The sequence below is a fragment of the Desmodus rotundus genome, chromosome 9 (assembly GCF_022682495.2).
Source record: "Desmodus rotundus isolate HL8 chromosome 9, HLdesRot8A.1, whole genome shotgun sequence".
NCBI lineage: Eukaryota > Metazoa > Chordata > Mammalia > Chiroptera > Phyllostomidae > Desmodus > Desmodus rotundus.
Genome location: NC_071395.1, coordinates 103,285,113 through 103,304,694, shown reverse-complemented (window position 1 = coordinate 103,304,694; position 19,582 = coordinate 103,285,113). Strand labels below are relative to the sequence as shown.

The window sequence follows — 19,582 nt, the reverse complement described above, 5'->3', positions numbered from 1 at the left end:
AGGGGGGACACACAGTAGGTTCACCTTAGCCATGGCTCAAGGCCGCCCACAGGACACATACACCAACTGTCACTGTCATCGGGGAGAGAGCAGAGAGTGTGGAGACACTGAAGCGTCTCTAAGGTGGTTGCACTTGTGGTTTTTTCCCCTGTTTTTTATGGGGATTGGGACTAGGGGACAGAAGTTAGAAGAGAAGTACCCAGGGCTTAACAAGGAAACTCCACACTAAGGAAGGATGGGGGCAGGCGCCACTGCACCCGCACACTAGAATGTGAGCTCTTGCACGTCAACCCACACTCCCAGTCACTACTCTGTGGCAATTCCGTTCCTTACTCGCCTCTACTTTCCAGTGTTCACATTAATGAAATTTAAAAGACTAATTAAAATCCACCTGCACAAATCAGTATTCCACAAGATTTTATGGGAAAATATATAAGTAGAACTCAGTGTGGCAATGGGAGGATAGCCTCTTAGATAAATGAATTCCTTAGTTAATTCACGTATTCTGTTGAACTGACTTCAGAGCGGCCCAAATGGGACTCTACAGGGAAGAGTGAGCTGTTTTCCGCATCCCCCATTCCAAGCCACAGGGCACAGTGGAGCTCTCACTGAAGTGCCAGCCTATTGTAATTAAGGCCTGTTTGTGCTTCCTTTGATGAAGTTTCCTTCCACTTCGGTTTCCGGCTTTGCATGTCATTTGCGCAATAGCAAGGGATCAGCCGAAGTATGAGAGGAGGCTGCACACTTAGCTACTGTATGAGCGCGTCCTCCTCCATCGTCATATTCAGGGGTCAGCCTGCACGTTGCTTGACAAACATTCTTTAAGCCTCCCTTGTCTCTCTGCTCTTCTCCAACTGGGGTGCCCCTTGGGGACTCCATTATCAGATGTGGTAACTATAGACAGATGCTTGGGTCAGGGGCATACACATGGGGTGGCGGGGGTGGGGGGACAAGGCCCATGAATGATGACGCTGCCCAGGAAGAGGCGTGGCTGAACAGAGAGGCAGAAAGTTCATACCCTTGGTGGTGACCAGCAGGGGCCCCTCGCTACGTGGATGGTTCCACCTCTTGCTTCTGTTTGGAAATGAGCTGCGCTTCCTTTAGAGACAGGTATACCTCTTCCTGAGGATCATAGTAGTAGAACTTTCGAATATAGGAGATCAGAGGTCTGTAAAAAACGCAAGAGGGATACACACACAGTGTCATTTACATAGATTATAAAAGACCATCTCTGTTCAATCTTCCTTCTTCTCAATCCCTATGTAATTGAGACTACACCAAAGACTCTGCTACCCTAACAGAATTCCCATTTTCCCACTTGTTATATAGTCTGTCTCCTCCCCTCCATCCTTCATAGAGGCTGCAGAGGGGAGGCTGACACACACACACCTTCTTCCCTTCTGGCTGCAATGTGACAGCTGTAGAGTTAGGTGCCAAGACACAGGAAAAGGGAAAGGAGGGCGGATGCCTGTGAACACTGCCAGGCTCTGCCTGTGCAACTGGCTTGAAAGCCTCACTGACACCTGTAACTAACCCTCCTGCCTGCCCCCCCCTTAAAGACCACATCGTACTTAGGCAGTGGGAGATCCGGGATGTGGTCTATCCGGACGAGCTGTCGGATTCGGAATCTGCAAAGGTGCTGGAGGGATTTGACGTTGCTGAATCGGGACACTGGATAGAGCAGCTGGACTGGAGTTGGTGGCAGTCCTTCAAGAATGAAAACCAAGAGAAACATTCAGAGGGAACAATGTAGCTAACTACAATTTCCCTTAGGAAGAGTCCAGGGAAAGGAAAGGGGCCTCTTTATAGTTCATCCACATGATCTGTGCAAAAGCTCTTTTCCCCAAAGGACTGCTGATTTCCAACTGCAGATGCAGCACTACCGCAGTTCACTCAAGGGAACCTATTCTTCCCGGCCAAGGGCCTCCCTGGCATTGCGCTTTAAAAAAAAAAAAAGATTTTATTTCTTTTTAGAAAGAGGGACAGAGAGGGAGAAAGACAGGGAGAGAAACTTCGATGTGTGAGAGAAACGTAAGTCGGCTGCTTCCTTTCTGCACACCCCACCCCAAACTGGGGATCTGGCCTGCAACCCAGGCATGTGCCCTAACTGGGAATCAAACTGGCAATGTTGTCAGGTTTGCAGGACACCCAACCCACTGAGCCACACCAGTCAGGGTCTAACATCACTCTTAACAGCTGAGAACCTTGCTATTCAGAACAGTCCAAAGAAAAATGCCAAGCTACAGACTTAGCTGGGAGTCTAGAAGCCAATCCCAGGCCTGGGGCCCTCAGGGAAGGGTAAGAATAGAAGGCATCCCTGCTGAGAATGGGAATACTTGTTCAGCACATGTAGAAGTACGGTGAAGGCGAGGACGCGGAAAGGCTGTTCGGAGGGGTTCTCACCAACTTCCAACTGAGAGGCTGGTAAGGAGAAGGCAACAGTTGGGATCAAAGTTTCCAGGCCTAACAGTCCTGTCATTTACTTGAAGCCAGGACAATCAGGTTTAGCCACTTACTTCTTACCCCCAACCACCCTTCCTGCTTCTGAAATTTTAGACTGGGTACAGGAACAGAGAAGAGGATGATGCTAGTGAAAGCGAAGCAACTACAGTAGCGTGGCAAGCCAGAATTAGGGCTGCTCAGTGCACAGGAGCCTGCGGGCCGACGCCAGCCGGGCCCAGTGGGAGCCCCACGCCCCGCCGGTTCATCGATAGCAGCAGCAGGCTCTGGGCTGGGAAATTCCAACCCCCACAGAATGGCAGGGACCCTGACACAGGTTCAAAGGAACAAAGAGTACCCTGGTTTCAGTACACAAAGGGGCTATGGAAAGTAAATAAGCAAACTGCTCTCAGAAAGAATCTGAGTTGCAAAATCTTTGAAAATTTTTTTTCCTCAGCCATTGTCCTAGCAAAAGAAATCCTGGAGACACAATTTGCTGAAAAGTAAAATACCTATTATTTTTGAAGTTTAATTTCAAAGTTTTAAAATTTTGTTTCAAGGCATGAGAAGAAAAAACTAGAGCTTGCAGAGTACCTCCCAAAGCCTTTTTATGATGGTTGACAACTGACTATCTAAAAAAAAAAATCGAAATACATATCATAATGTTACTAAGCAAACAGGCTTGCTTACCTTAAAAAACATTTAGTTCATTTAGTCTTCAAAACTATACTTTTGAGACAAATACCACTACCATTCTCCATTTCACAGATGAGGAAACTGAGGCCCACCGGGCTCAGAGAACGTGCTCACGGCGCAGACCCAGCAAGGCTGTCCTGCCTCCAACACTGGCTGTCTGAGGAAGAGTTTAGCCCGGGGAACCTCGCAGGGGTCTCCTCCAGGACACTCACCGCACCTCGACTCCTGGCCGGCTCTCCCATCCTCTAGTCCTCTCCTGCCCGCTCCTGCCCTTTCAAGCCTAAAAGGGCACTGCAGTCTCACTCCACCTGTGTAATCAGCCCTCTCCTTACACATCATTAAAAAAACAAGAATTCAAACATGGATTTCTCTCTTAAATATATTTAAACTGCCCTGGCTGGTATGGCTCAGTGGATTGAGTGTCGGCCTGTGAACCAAAGTGTAGGGAACCGGTCTGTTTGGCAATGGCGACAATGGCTCAGCCCTGCATCGGAAAACCGACAGGAGCGAAGTGGCGGGCAGGAGCCAGACCCTCGGACCGGTTTTCCCGTGGGAACCAGGCCCAGAAAATGCAACCAGACTGTTTTGGCTTGCTCTTGCTAAAACTCCCTGGCCCTGGTCTGAAACAGTAGATGTTTATTGCCTGTCTTCAAGGTAATTTCCAAAGCCTGTATAAACTTTCCCAAGGACAGAGAGCGTAATCAGCTCGCCACCTTTCCCTTCTACAATTGTTATTTTCGTTTCCTTGATTGTACCTAAAACGTAGACAACAACATTCTATGTAATAGATAATAAATCCTTCTTTGATGTAAGACCCGAGAGAAACAATAAAAGCCTGTCCAGGCAAGGGTCGGGGCGCTCTCCCCTTGACAGAAGCGGCCGTAGGACTCTCATCTTGAGAGAGTATCTGTAACGTCCCTTTTCCTCCATAGGACCGCTGTAGTCTGTGCCTTTGTTCTCGTCGGCAGCCACAAACCACACAGACTCTGTCCTGCAGAGTCTGCAACACCAAGGGTCACCGGTTCGATTCCCAGTCAGGGCACACGCCTGGGTTGCAGGCCAGGTCCCCAGTTGGGGACACATGAGAGGCAACCATACATTGATGTTTCTCTCCCTCTCTTTCTCCCTCCCTTCCCCTCTTTCTGAAAATAAATTTAAAAAATCTAATATACATACATATATATATACACACACACATAAAATTTCATTACATACTTACACACACACACACACACATACACATTTTTAAAACTCAAGTGGCTTTAAAAATGATTTTGGGTTCAAATGCCTCTTTGAATTTACCCTCTCATATGTTTTAAAAATATTCTTTAGTGAGTTAACTTATGGCCAACAGAAAGCTTTTGGGGATTGGTTGTAATATTGCTAAATTCAACATGATGCTTCAGAGATAAAAGTAATTTATGCACCTAATTATTTATTCTCAAAGATGCAGTACTATAGGACTTGTGCCTAAAGAGGTCAGAATAAGCAGCATACAATTATCTGATTGTTTGCCTACTTGAATTTTAATGACTATATATTGTTGCCTCTTTTCCTGTGTTACTTTCAGCCTCAGGTTCAAAAATAGCAATTTGAAACCTGTTAATTCTCTGATGTCCCCTGGTGTCAGCCTGACCATTTACTGTTTGCCCCCAAATACAGCAAACAACTGGAGCTCTCCCATCCAGAGCCTGTTAACAGAAGAGGTTAAAATGGAAATAAAGCCAAGGCAAGACACCAGCATAGCTAAAAAGGAAAGGGGGAGGTGAACAGGGATCATCGGGAACTTTCCTCTGGTCCTCGTGCCAGGGGTGCTGGGCACAAATCCAGTTACCAGCTACTTCATTATTTTTCCTTCCCCCAACTTGGACCAGGGCAGAGGTGACAAATTTCTTCCAGGTCGAAGACAGGAACACATAGGTCTTTCTGCCACACCAACTATTCCCTGAAGACCAGGATTATCCAGCCCAAAATGGCAATGGTGCTCAACTGAGAAACCCTGGGGCACAGGGAAGGCGTATCACTGCGCAAACAAGTGTGATCTCAATAATGACGACAAAAAAGGAGGTGACTGGTTTCCTCCGAGTTAATTCGAAGTGTGATTAAAAACCAAAGCATTTTATCTTCATGCACTTCACAGACGGTAAAGATTCTCCCAACTAAGGACACGCTCACTAACTGCTAAGCCGATCACATTCTCTTTTTGAGACCACTGCCTGATGTTAGGGGCTCAGTTGAGGACTGTGAAATGGGCCAGAATGAGATGTAATCAGTGACCTCAAATGTGTTATGACCATATTCCAACACTATGGTAACAAGAGGTAAAGGGAAACCAGCTTCGGGTGCTGCCATTTTTACCAAGGGTCCCTCCCCCAGATGCTAATTATTCCATTTGTTCTAATTAATTCCTTTTGTTCCTTATTTGTCACCATCCAGAACTTTCCCAGTAGGCCTAGCTTTAGGATTCCTATCATCCCCGGTGTCCCTTTAACACGAGTCTGGATGCCCTGCTAGTGTATCCAACTCTAGATTTGAGCCAGAGAAAACCTGACTTTGACTCCTAGCTCTGCAACAAACTGCACCTCAGTCTTCCAATTTCTTAAGAGAGAGAGCGAGGCTGTGATATGCTTTCAAGGATTTTGTATGGGATAAATGAAGTAATACCTGGCCCCGTGTGGGCATTCGGTTATCATCATCCCAGTCTAAACAGAGTCTCCTTTTCAAATCAACTAAGTTAAAATCCCTCATGCAGGATGGCAGAGCTCAACCTAAATGCTACCTCTCCCCACACCAATTCTTGCCTCTCGTAAGTCACCCTCATGGAATGCCTAGACCTGTATGACCAGCAAAGGATGGCGGCCAGCAATGGTAAAGGAGAACACTGGCTTTGCCTTCTCTGTCCCATTCCTTCAAAGACAGGTCACTTAGGGTCCAGGGCAAATACTGTCCTGCCTTCTCAACTTGATTACACTTTTAAGTGCAAACAGATATCCTACTTGCAGCCTTCACCACAGAAAGACACCTTCCACTAACACACACAACCCTGTCTTCTTTATGCGGTCTCTGCCAACCCTAGTGCTCCCATTTGCTTACTGCTACTTCCTCCCACAACAGACTGGTGGTAAACAAAGCACAGGATCTGCAGTCAGCTGGGCCTGGGTCTGAACCCCGGCTTCAGCACCATCAGCTAAGTGACTATTACAGTAACTTCACTTTTCAGCATCAGCCTCAGTTTACTCACTGGCAATATGGAAATAGTCTTATCCATAAACAATAGACCAACCTATTAGCTAAAGAACCTAGAGAGATGTAAATGAAGAAACTGACAAAGTAGCTGGCACATGGCAGGCACTCAATAAACAGTAGTGATTATTACAATCTCTAGCCATTAACAGTGTTAAGAATCTTAGTTAAAATTTCTGCAGACAGGGCACATTTGTGGAATGAAATGAGCTATATATACTTGAGGGGTCCAAGACTCCATGAATCAATACTCTACAAGGAGATCCATGCCCCAGACTCCACGATCCTCTGAGAGGATTTCCCTGGCTCGCCCATGGTCATTAGCTGCCCTTGTTGGTCGCTGCCATGCCTTGTACTGACTTAACCTGTGCTATTACCTTTATCTTCCTACCTATTTTGCCTTTGAGGCTATGAGCTTTCTGAAGGCAGAAATGTGGCTTATTTTCAATACTGAGATACAAAGTAAATGTTTGTTAAATAAATACCCCCCAAAGCTACAAACTTTAAAAATTGCTAAGCAGAGTCAATTCCTGTAAGAAAGGAGTTCTAACTTTTCCCTCTAACCAAGTCAACTGCATTAGACCCAGCTGTGTTGACAGCACTGTGGCAAATACTAAATGAGGTGAGAATTAATACAGTTCGCACCCGTCAAGCCTTATTTAAATCACCGAGATTATAAAACATATTCCTATAACCTGGCTCAATCCTGTTACTGATGTTCTGCCTGAGGCTCCCTGCAACTTCTTTTTAGAGCAATTTCTTGGCACCTTGTTTGTTTAAAAATGTTAATTTGATTCAATGGGAAAGCATGACATTCTCATTTTAAGTTCTATTTGTATTTTACAAATGCCTCAAATAATATGCTTTCCATTTTACTTTTCCCTATACTTTAAAGCAGGGTCCTCCAAACCACCCCTACGCCCCCTTCAGTAGCTATTATACAGATACCTCCCTGCTCAGCAGGCAGGAAGACTGTGTATAACACAACAGCCAGGATGGGACCTGCCCAGTGCTCCCACATGGAGAAAAGTTTTGTATTCAACCCTGGTAGGGATACAGTCTACTCTTTACAAAAAGTCTGGTAAGACACAGACAAAACCTAGAGCACACTGCCAATGACTTCAGCGTCCCTGACCCTACCAGTGCCTTTCTAGTGAACACTCTCTTCACCTTCCCTGGTTCTGTGGAAATGACATAATTATTCTCACCTCTGTCTCCCATGGAGGTGTAAGACGCCTGGATCAGGGACAAGGAGACATCTCTGGGTGAAAAATATTCACATGATGCCTGGACGTCAGAGGAGGGATCAGTGTTCCCATTCTCGTGGTCAGAGAAGTGGAGATCCCTTCTCAGTTTGTTCAGGGATTAATGTACAAGGGCAGGGGATTAGCCACGGGGCTCTATCTAGAAAGAGTGATTGCTATAAAAGCCAGGATAAAAGGCTTTAAGTAAGTGTGGCCCTTTTTGGGGGGGCGAGGGGGGGTGCATTTTGATACTAGACTGGGCCATACCCAAGTAAGTTAAATAATTTTATAATAACTACAGCCTTACCTGGAACCCTGGATCTCAAGAAATAGAGAAATTTCCCATTCTTAGAATGCATGATGGCTCTCTTAATGAACTCCACCACGGACTGACAGCGGTCCTCGAACTTGGGATGGCACCACAGGCTGAACGTTCCTGCCACGGAAAATTGAGAAGAGGTGAAACTGTAAAACGTTTTTAAATGATCTGAGAGGCTGGTTTGCACATTTTTATGATTCCCACTTTTCGGATGGCAAGATTTCAAGGGGAAGGTGGGTCAGACAAAGGTCCCTGAGGCCTCCTGGTTCACCTGCTACTGCTGGTCTTATAATTAGTGAAAAGAAAGACACTGCCTTTGATAGGACATAAATTAGGTCTTACAAGGCTTTTGTTAAAGTAAATGATAAATTCAAATCAGAAAAAAGATATAAAAATACTTTGCTGAATTTCCTTTAGCAATATTTTTTCTGATATATCTCCTCAGGCAAGGAAAACAGAAGAAAAAACAAACAAATGGGACTACCTCAAGCTAAAAAGTTTTGGCACAGCAAAGGAAACCAACAAAATGCAAAGACAACCTACTGAATGGGAGAAGATATCCACCAATGATATATCTAATAAAGGAGTAATATCCAAAATTGATGAACTCATATACCTCGACACCAAAAAAACAAACAATCCAATTAAAAGGGGACAGAGGACCTGAATAGACACTTCTCCAAAGAGGAAATATAGATGGTCAAAAGACATATGAAAAGATGCTCAACGTAAGCAATCATCAGGGAAATGCAAATTAAAACCACACTGAGATACCACCTCACACCTGTGAGAATGGCCATCATCAATAAATCAACAAACGACAAGTGTGGGCAAGGATGCGGAGAAAAGGGAACCCTTGCGCACTGTTGGTGGAAATACAGATTGGTGCAGACGCTATGGAAAATGGTACGGAGGCTCTTCAAAAAATTAAAACTAGAACTGCCTATGATCCAGTGATTTTACTTCTGGCTATATACCCAAAAAACCAAAACCGCTATTTTGAAAGAGTATACGCACCCTTATGTTCACTGCAGCGTTATTTGCAACAGTCAAGACATGGAAGCAGCCCAAGTGCCCCTCAATAGACAAGCGGATGAACATGTGTGACACGTGTCCACAATGGAATGTTACTCGGCCACAAAAAGGAAACGTCACCATCTGTGATGACACAGAGGGACCAAGAGCGTTTTATGCCAAATGAAGTAACTCAAAGACAAGTCCCATATGATTTTACTTATACGTGGAATCTAAAGAACAAGATAAACAAAACAGAAACACACTCACAGACACAGAGAACAGACTGCTGGTCACCAGAGGGGAGGCTGGGTGAAAAAGGTAAAGGGATTACGAAGTACAGACTGGTGGTTAACACAGCAGTCACGGGGATGTCCAGTCCCGTCCAGAGAATACAGTAAAAGATACTGTAATACTATGTATGGTGGCAGGTGGGGACTAGACTTACATGCGGGGTCACTTGGTAAGTTATGTAAATGTGTGATCAGTATGCTATCCACCTGAAACTGATACTGAATGTCCTCTGTAACTGAAAAATATCTTTAAAAGACTGACGGAGCAAAGCAAGCTTAAACAGCATCCCCTTCAAGAAGATCTAGGTCTTCAAGTACTCATGGGACAGTCAAAGGAAAACAAGGAGTTTTGTGGGTATTACCCATTCATGTATATGTTGGGCACAAAAAAAAAAAAACCCTAAGTCTTTTCTTTAACTTCTAAAATTCCACACCCCAACATGTTACAAAGATCACACTCCAAACTTCAGAATCCCAAAGGTGAAAGGGAATCTGAATTCCCATGACTTCAAAAACTCCCCAAGCTAAAGGTCTCAATCCAAAGAATCACCCACAAAGGGGATACTGAATCACTCAAGAGAACTGCAGGTCTCTCGGCTACTCTTACAGTATCACTTAAAGAGATGAAGACAAATGCTCCATTGCAAACGGGCAACTGAAAGGCCCACAAGGCTCCTACTAAAAATTCCACTTATTCAAGGAAGAAAAGTCCCTTTGAACAAAAAGTAACTGGAGAACCATTTGAAAGCTCTCTCTCATTCCTGGCATCTCACCTATCAAGAACCTAGAGATCAAGCACTTATTCATCATTCCCATCGCCTAGTCATTTATCATTTTAATAGGTTTATAAAAATACTTCACTCTGAAATGCTTTGCTTTCCATTGTTTGTTTGTTTGATTTCTGCTCTTAGGAACAGCAGGAAAACACGCAGTAGTCTACCCTACGGTTATTTAACTCCCAGGTCTTTGGACTGAATTTCCTTTCTCTTCATGGATCTCTAAGGTGGAAGAGGGGGCAGAGGAAACCATGGACAAAGCTATACTGACCTTAACAGCTACTTCCTGCCTCACGAGAGAAGCAAACCGAATACATTCAGCGGAGCATGGCTGAGAGCAGGAAAGACACGGTGCCTCAGGACAGCATTTGAGATGAATGTCCAATACAGCACATTTAAGGTGATCACGTGTGAGAAGAGTGGAGAAGATGGGAGAGGCAAGTCCCCAAAACTCCCCGAAGTTCTCTACACTTTTAGAATTTATAGCATGTGCAGGTATTTCAACAAATGATATATTACCCAGCCCCACCGCCAAGGACCATCACAAGTGTCTGGCCCACGTCACGTAACGTCACGTAGAGGATGCCCCGCTGCAAAGTCAACCCAGACAGCAGTGTGTGTTTAACTAGCCGTGTCCTAGACACCATGGCAGCACTGAGCACAACGTGACCACAGAGGAGGGGGTACCACCTGCGGGGCCAGCAGACAGTCTGAAGCACGTCGATTCCACAAACCCTCTGAGTTCTAATGAATGTTTTCCTAAGAGACGACAAAGCTGACCGAGAGAGGAATTATCATCACCCTTCTGACTGGCAGAAAAGCTAATGTGACTGTCAGGCAAAGAAACTCAGAACAAAACAGTCCAGAATCAACACTAATTTCTCCTCTTCATGTATATGACTTAATAGAAAGTATCTCTAGATGCTAATTATGAATAAAGCTTGGGAGAATTTGTCTAGGTTATTTCTTCCTTCTACAGAGTTTTACTGGCTTTGTTCTGTTCTTCAGCAGTCTTGTTCAGGCCTTCCTATATGGGAAATAAGATGCTGAGAATAACTTTTAAATGGAACCCTCACTCTCTTCCCTACCTCTGCCAACTTTTCTCCTAGTGACTGAGACCAGTGCTCATGTTAGCATTCAACTAAGTCTGAGACTTTTTCCCCTTATTCACATTTCCATTCCTACGAAGTCTTCCTACGAAAAAGTCAAATAGCAACGGTAGAGAAAGGCTTCCTTCCAACACCAGCACCTCTCACCTCTGTAGTGCTCCATTCTAGTATGGTGGGTGATTCCCTGTGATCGAAAACTCAGGCTCAGGATATAACGAGGATCAGAGCTGTCTCGTACCAGGAAAGAACCGTCTGGCTTCCCTTTCAGCTTCATCTCTGCATCTTCCCAGTTCATTGGTCCCCAATACCAACCACACTATCAAAGATAAACAGTGGTCAAGTGGTTAACAGAACAGAAATGTCAATGTTCAACACAATCCATCTTACCACAGGAAAACCCCTCACCACCAAAACATTTCAATGGGGAAAAGCTGTCAGAGTGTCTTAACCACCAGCAATAAACATCAGGTTCATTACACTTTAGCCCTCCAAAGTTACAGAAGAATAAGTCTACAATTCCATTGCCAAGGCCCTACAAAGAAGAGAAGAGGGACCTAGGTCAGTTCATCTGCCACAATCAGCTTGGACTGTGCAAACATTTCCCCACAGCCCTTCCTTATCACATTCAATCCCTCCCCACCCAAGATTCAATTTTATAATATCATTTATGGGACTGATAACAGTAGAATATTGTTTTGTCATTATAAATGCAGAGACAAGGAAACTATTCTTCCTCTAAAATTAATAAAAGGGGAGCCAGGTACAGAACTAGGGGGTGGGAGAGAAGGTGAGCCTCCAGCGCTCAGGTGCCACCTACCTTCTCTAACTCTCGAAGGCTGGCTGCGAAGCTGCTGGCATCAGGCCGGTAGAGGGGACACTGGAGGTGTTGGGGGGGCTGGCTGTGCAGGGATTCAGCTGCTCGGATGGGGGCAATCCGGGGAAATGCATCTGCAGAGCGAGAGTGGTGGTCACTTGTTTACCCTCAATGCTCCCAACCACAAGCACACCCTCCCCGCAAAACAAAGATGCTAACTGAAGAGGGGCAAGGCATTAGAAGCTAAGCTGGAAAGGGTGAAGCCAAAGCAGTGGGGAAAAGCTGGATGGGCTGGAACAAAAAGCTGTGTGGGCTTGTGTAAGCTGTGAAGGATGGGTGGGGGCACTGAACCCCAGGAAGGGGTGGGGAGCTGCTCACTAACCTGACTAAGGTGACTACTTCAGGGCCTTCACCAGCCTAGAGCGATTCCAACTTCTCCCACCTCGAGGTGAAGTGCCGGTAAAGCAGCCTTGGAAATAGTGACTCGCTTACTTGCCCAGGAAGTGTAACGATTTTGCCAAGCAAGTAGAAAAGAATGCCGATTTCATTCATTTTATTCCTTGGGTACTGGAGGCCGGCAAAGCAGGTATGGGCTACTAAATGCTTGGTACTTATTTACAAGGCTGCAGTCAGTACTAAAAGTTTAGAAAAACCACAGAACTTTGAAAACCAGCAACACATTAAACCTCCTCACTATCCTGAAATTAAGGCAGTTTCCTCAGTGATGTCTACTCAAGGATTAAAAAAGTCTCAGCTGCAAAAAGACGAAAAAATTCAATAGTCTTTTACTTCTAACAAAAATCAGATTCAACTCCATAAATAAAACGGGTTAGAAAAATCAGTTCTTGGCCTCATTTCCAAGGAGTTCTGGTCCAGCCAAGGGGATAAAATTTAAGCTTTCTCCTAAGTTCTGTTATTTCCATAAATAGATTTCTCCCATCCTTCAAAAGTTTATTACTTTGTGCTCCCAACTCTTGCGAGTCTTGCCTCTAAGCTAAGCTAACCTGGGGCATGGGGCGGAGGAGGCGGAGGTAGGGGGAAAGACTGCAGGGAAGACCCCATCGGAGCCACAAGGACAGATGTAGGCAGCGTCCCACTGATATCATCTAGAAGAGAGAACAAAAGCAAGAGGTTCAGAAATATGAGCACAGAATGAGCAAGGTGGAGCAGAGGAGAGGGAGAAGGGACATCAGGCTGCCCTCTGGGGCAAGATGGCCTGACCTTCACCCTGTCTTTTTGCACAGAGGGCAACAATCATCTCAATCTGCTTTCCTCTGCTTGAAAGCAGGGAAGTAAGGATATTCCTAAAGTAGCCCACTAGCTGTAGATTAAGGGCAAGATAAATACAGATCTAATGAACACTCGGATAGTAAAGGCTGTAACTGCATGCAGGTCAGAGACCTATTCAACCGCTTAGGGAGGTGACGGGAGTACTGAGAAAGGGGAGGAAATAGTAGGTTCACCATCAGAAACCCAGGAGCGTGTCTGGCTCCTAGCAAAGAACAACAGGTCCATAGAGCTCCCCCTCCCACTAGTGCAAGGAGGCAGAGGGGAGGAGACTATACCTAGGAGGCTGAGGCTTCTTCTTGGAGGAGGAGGGGGAGTTGGAGGGTGTGGAGAGGTCAGGCCCCGCTGAGAGATGTCCACATCCACAAGCGACACTGTTTCACCTGAGGGATTCATGGAGCAAGCATGTTATAGAGCACCTTGCCCAAAGCGGAGGCCAGATCAAAGAGAAGCAAAAGGCAAGCAAAGCAAGTTAGAGGTCCATGGCTCTCAAAACACTCAAAATCTAATGCTCCCAGGGCTGGAATCACCCTCAAACACCTAGGAAGTCAATTTTAAACTCTACCATTTCTTTGCCCGGTTAATGATCAAGGATTCTTTAGGACGAAAACACGGCTTGACAGTGGAAAGGTCAACTAATTGTGGTTTTGCCACTGACAATATATAACCTTGACCAAGGGGTCTTCTTCATTCAAATGGAAACCAGACTTGTATACCAGTTTCTGCCTTAGGGGGCAAGGCAAGCAGCTTGTGACAAGCCCACATGGACACAGGGAAAACAAAAAGTGCCAGAAAAATGTAAGAACTGCATGGTACACTGAGTGCAACTAAAGGTCCCAGTGTTAGGCCCAACTTCTTCCTAAACGTCTCGAGTTTTCAGAACATTCAATCACAAGAGAACCCATTTCAGATATCAACCAGCTCCTAATAGCTAAGGCTACAGAGGTTGCCTTGGTGCATTCACAACCCTAACAATTAACTACCTGCACAGTCAGCCAAGGCAGGTGAGCTTAGAGGAAGCTTCTCCGTGGGAACTTGATGGGGGGGGGGAATGGCGAGTGGCTTCTCTTTACTTCCCAGCCTGTGGCACAGTTCTGTTCTCTGCCACAGGCGCTCCTTCTTGCCACCCAGCCTCATCTACCCCCTCCCCACCGAGTCACCTGAGGTTGAAGGGAATTTTATTAATTAAAGTTGACAGCCTAAAATAGATTTGTTTTGGAAGGTCTGATCCACAGGTGAAAACTCAGGATTTCTCTAATTGGAGGGTGTTATTTCCAACACCTTTTATTCAGGAGGCTGAATTAGCCCCTCAGCTAGACTTTATTATTATTATAAATAGAAACCAATGTCTCTAAAAGGTCAGGAGCTGGGCTTTCAGAATGTAATACACTTTTTTTTTTTTTTTAACAAAGTTCTTGAACACTCATTAAGATAAGCAGAAAAGCTCTTCTCAAAGTCATCAGTGGAAGTTCTAGAAAGCTGGTATGTACTGGACTCATCAGGCAGTTTCGTAACTGAGAGCCCAGCAGCCCAGACCGACGCCACGAACCCAGACGAGTGTGGTTCCTGAAGGGCCAGTGAGGCCTGGACTGTAGGTGCAGCCCCCCCGTAAAACCCTCAATTCAAAAGGGCTAGGGCTGTCTGAAACGGTACCACCACGCCCAGCACTACAAATTCGGGTGCTCCTTACCTCAGAAAGGAAACAATTATTAACTAGAAAGACATACTGCTAGAGGATAAGATTCTTTAATTCTGGGCTTGGGCCAAGAACAGAGACCTCCTTCTCCACCTGTGGAAAGGAGGCCCTGCCCATCCCCGGCACTGCCTCACTGGTTCCAACGGCTCAGGGCCACCTATGCAGTAACGGGGCCCCACCAGCCCACTTCACACCTTCTGGAAATGTCTATTTCCTAATCAAAATTCTTGCAACCATCTTTTTGAGGGAAACAATACCAAAAGAGTTTGAAATTGGGATTTTTTTTTTTAGAGGCTTCTCAGCCACAACCAACGAGTACCCACCCAGTTTTGAGACTTGGGCTGTGAGCTAATGACCTTCTTTTAGACAGCTCGTTCACAAGGGAGCTTCACGTCTGACTGACGTAACCAAAGATCTCGTCTCTGAAAGAGTTCCTCATTAAAGAGGAGGCAGTAGCCCATCGACATTCAACCACTGTCCTACTTTAGTAACTTGTGTTCCTCCTTGCTGCAAGACAGACTTAAATTAGATACAATGAAGAACTCAAACAGCTGCAAGAACTGCTAGCCCCTAAAATGGGTAAGACAAGAGTTCATGTAATCCCCTTTGCCCAAAGTCTTTAAAAATAGACCGGACAACCATGGGTCATGTTTATTAGATAACGCATCAACTCCCGAGGAAGCAGGGACAGGAACTGAACGTCCTCTATGCACTGTGAGCCTATAAATTTGTAATTCCTCCTTTTAATTTATACATGATGACCCTGAACTAAGCACTGCATAACTGCCAGGGCCACCTAATTACCAGCACGCCGTCACTACTCAAAACTATAAAGCATCCGAAGTCAAGAACACATTCCACACCATAAAAATAGCCTCCCCCCAAACCCGGCAGGCATGGAGCGAAGAGAGTAACTGCAGACGTGCCCGGAGCTCCCTCTGAGGTGCACCTGTGAGTGCCCCCTGGCAAGTCTCAGAACACTGCTGCTCTTACACATCAGAAGAGAGAGATCACCCTTACCTGTGAACAGGGGGCTGAAGGAGACCGGAGAAAAGGCACTTTGAGTTCTTGTCAACCTGGGTTTCCTAGGGGGTGAGAAAGCACGCGTTTAAATCACTACAATACTTAATTCCAGATGCACTGAAAAACGAGGCAAACCTGAGTCCCTGTCAGCAACAGTTTGGTGATAAAACCTAAAACTTAAAGGGGGAGAATAAAATAATTAAGGCAATTCCTTAAATAAGCCTGGTTACAGAATTCACCAGTCTGCAAAGCAAGGAGAAGTCCCTCTGGATCGCTCCACACCCAGCACGTTCAAAGAGCAAAACACCTTGAGTGGCAATCGGCAAGCCCATTTCTAGAGGAAGGAAGTCAGCTGCACAGTGATTTCCACATGTCAGAGCAACAGCTTTCCCTCTGGGCCTGCCCCTCGGAAGAGGAGGTCCCAAAGGGAACCAAGGGGACATATTTGGACTCGAGACCAGCACTACAGGATACACATGTAATCTTCAACCACTAAGACCTCTGATTTCTGCACAAACGTCCCCAAGCCGTGGGTTAAACCATCAGCTAACGAGGTGCCCGCTCAGGTCAGGGGCTCCTCCGCCTGCTACGGGAACAAGATGGCCCCTTCCCCTCTCTGAACTGCCAGTCACACAGCTCTCCCCATGGCTTCTCCTCGATGCTGCTCCAGGCAACCAGCTAGAAAACTCAGGTCTCCTGTGAAAAGACACACAAAAGGTAACTTTGCTTTGTACCAATTTCAAATGTCTTTTCAGAGAGAAATAAAAGAAATCTAAAGACTGTGACGAAGACTTTCAGGCTAAAAATGTGCTGAGCTCAAAAATTCCATCTCAAGATGACTGAATTGACTACAAGGGAAAGACTTGCGGAGGAGGCAGAAACGTGCTGAATCCTGGTTGTGGTAGAGGTCATGATGATTATGTATGTTTATCAAAATTTATAGACCTAGACACCTTAAACAAGGGGGTTTTAGGTGGTATATAAATCATTCCTCAATAAACCGATGTGAGTGCCTGACCCTGGGCCTTGTAGCTGGCTCTCCTTCCCAAATTACTCTCACCCAAAGGACTGAGTGCAACTTCAGCTGCACCAGTGGAGGGGGAGAGGGAAGCAAAGAAAATCCTGTTTAGAATCACTGGATTTTAGAAGATCTTTTTGCATTTATGTTTTAACACATGTATCTGAGACTCTCAGAACTCACTTCAAACAAATTTTCAAAACCATTATGTAAAGATCTTAGAAAGAGCCAAGATACTGGGTTTGCTCTCCTGGCCTGTCTCACTCTCCGTCCGCAACCTCCCGCACGCTGAGGCTTAAGAAGTCTAATGACGGCAGCCACGGGAGAGGCACTGCATCACGACAAGACACAAGCACGCATGGTCCCTCTGTGGAAGTTGCTCACGACAGTCTGCAGCCTAGTTCCAACACTCCAGGGGGCTGAAATGGAAAGTTAATTCCCCTGGACATGAACTTTAAGACTGAAGAACTTCCAAACCAATTTTTATTTGATAACTGTGGGTACAACATTAAACTCAGCAAGTAGAAACCTAAAGCATTGGCCTTTCAGAGGGTTCACACCTCAGCCACTTGGCCGTTTGCCGCTTTTCAAAGGAAGCTGCATTACTCTGCCATCTGCCCATGCCGGGGACGGATCTCTTCAGTGCCAAGCACTGAAGAACGGCAGTACCCAAACGCACACAGCTTGCAGAGGCCTTCTCACTCCACCTCATCTTCTCCCCCGCCCCCAGCATTTTGAAGAAGAAAATCATAGTTTCTAGGATCTGGAAAAAGAAATACATACGAATCTAAATCCAGGCAGAGCCATTTAAGAGCCCTGGGATTTTTTCCCTGGCAAATAAGGGAGCCTCGGAGCAGGAAGCTTGGAGAGGGAGAAGGTCTAAGAGGCTGAAAGGCTAATAATAAATGAGTGCTTCCTCCTCTCTTTGGGGAGATGCTAACTGAAAATCCAAAGCAGTTTCTGTCTCAAGGATCCTGAGAGCATTCTAATGGCAGTCACTCGAAAAGACCAATCTAATCTAGCCGCCTGTAAAAAACAAAGCAAGGGAATGATTAACATAACATTGAGGATGGTGGTTATGGTAGCTGTGGAGACGTAATCAGGAAGCAACACACAGGGGTCTTCAAAGGTAACTCATAACATTCTATTTGCTAAGCTCAGAGATGTGTACCTGGGTACGCATCTGATTATTATTATGTTGCACACACTATGTACACATCCTTTTGTATGTATGAAGCAGTGAAAGTGACAGAAGCCCATTCTCAGCTGGAAGTGCTGTTTTTTGGAGAGCATCATGAAAAATATGGATAACATTTTTAACTAACCTTTCTATACCACACTCCCACTTATTTTATTCCTCCCCAGGTCACTTCGATGAGCATTAGAGTGCAAAGTTAAGCCATGTTCATCCTAGGAAGCTGCGTAAAAGCTAGGAAGCAGAAAGACTTAGAGGGTATAGGGTGGAGTAGGATTTGGCAGGCTATGCCTCAGGTGGCAGAACAGGACAGGGGTGGCAGAAGACCGTAGGCAAAGGTCTTCACGGAAGGGTAAGCAGTCCTTTGTGTCAGCTGTGCATTGCTTGTCGGTAACAAAGAGACAGAATGCCTCTGTCCATTTCCACTCTGCAAATTGCTAATTGTATGGCAACAGATCTGTGGGGTAAAAGTTAAAAGCATTAGACTAGATAGGCTGAGGACACACTCATCTAATCATTAGCCACTTTGCAAATTCCTTGAAACCCAAAATATAAACAATGAAATAGTAAGGCCCTCCCTTTCTTGTCCATTAATCTCTTCTACTAGTGTCCGAAGACTTACACATGCTCTTTTCAAAAGTGACTCCCAAACAAGAATGTCCAATTATCAGACTTTACAGCCACACTTTACCTCTGCCCCTGCTAAGCACACAGTGCCAAGTCAGCCAGCCTGTGCCATTTTCAACACGTCATAAGCCAGTGTCTGCTCATGTGCTACAGGCACAAAAACCATGTGTTCATTTCAGTTCCAACACACAGACATCTGTGCAGCAAGGTCAAATCCAAAACTGCATCATACACCAACTAAAGAACCTATGAGGGAAACTTCCAGGGAAAAGCCAAGCAGTACAGTCCAAGGTCTAAAGCGTTAGGAATGATGTTAGCAGGGAAAATATCCAGGAGCAAAGACACAAGGCTCAAATGGATGGAGATTTCTGAAACCAGGCTGCTCATTCCAAACGAGAGCTGCCAAGCGCAGCCACCCCGTGAAAAACAGTTGCAAAGATCAACGGAGTGCGGACCTTACGCTCAAACGTACAGTCAGGACTTCCTCCCCGCACCATAAAGCATTTTGCTCTCAGCATGTCGTACTGTTTCTTAAAAATACCCCTTTGGACCTGAAAACCCAAGGAAACAGAGAAAAGAGTTTCTCATTTCTGCCAAGTCTGTCCATGACAGCAGGATCTCAAACTGATGCCAAGGCAGCTGCCTCTTTCCAGAACTGTATCTTTTTTCCCCCAAACAAATAGATAGAAAACCACCACAGAATTAACCTCCATTTTTCCACATCACAACTATGAAGATCCAAGGTAACAGCCTCAAACGTTAACTCAGGAAAAATAAAAACTTAAAAAA

General features: G+C 45.4%; 1 protein-coding gene across 3 annotated transcripts in view; it reads right to left on the bottom strand.

Moving 5' to 3' along the window:
• The window catches only part of SOCS7 (suppressor of cytokine signaling 7), a 31,041-nt gene that overhangs the window by 7,618 nt on the left and 3,841 nt on the right, over nt 1-19,582 (bottom strand). The window contains exons 2-9 of one of the 3 annotated variants that reach the window (XM_024573011.4): nt 15,951-16,015; nt 13,513-13,617; nt 12,952-13,053; nt 11,951-12,081; nt 11,281-11,449; nt 7,930-8,058; nt 1,572-1,707; nt 1,019-1,168 (exon numbers count right to left, since the gene is read on the bottom strand). In XM_024573011.4, coding sequence (XP_024428779.2) covers nt 1,048-1,168; nt 1,572-1,707; nt 7,930-8,058; nt 11,281-11,449; nt 11,951-12,081; nt 12,952-13,053; nt 13,513-13,617; nt 15,951-16,015 — 958 coding nt within the window. In that variant the 3' untranslated portion in view covers nt 1,019-1,047. The remainder of the gene's footprint in view (nt 1-1,018; nt 1,169-1,571; nt 1,708-7,929; nt 8,059-11,280; nt 11,450-11,950; nt 12,082-12,951; nt 13,054-13,512; nt 13,618-15,950; nt 16,016-19,582) is intronic. The other 2 variants (XM_053910703.2, XM_053910704.2) reach the window with 2 other exon arrangements.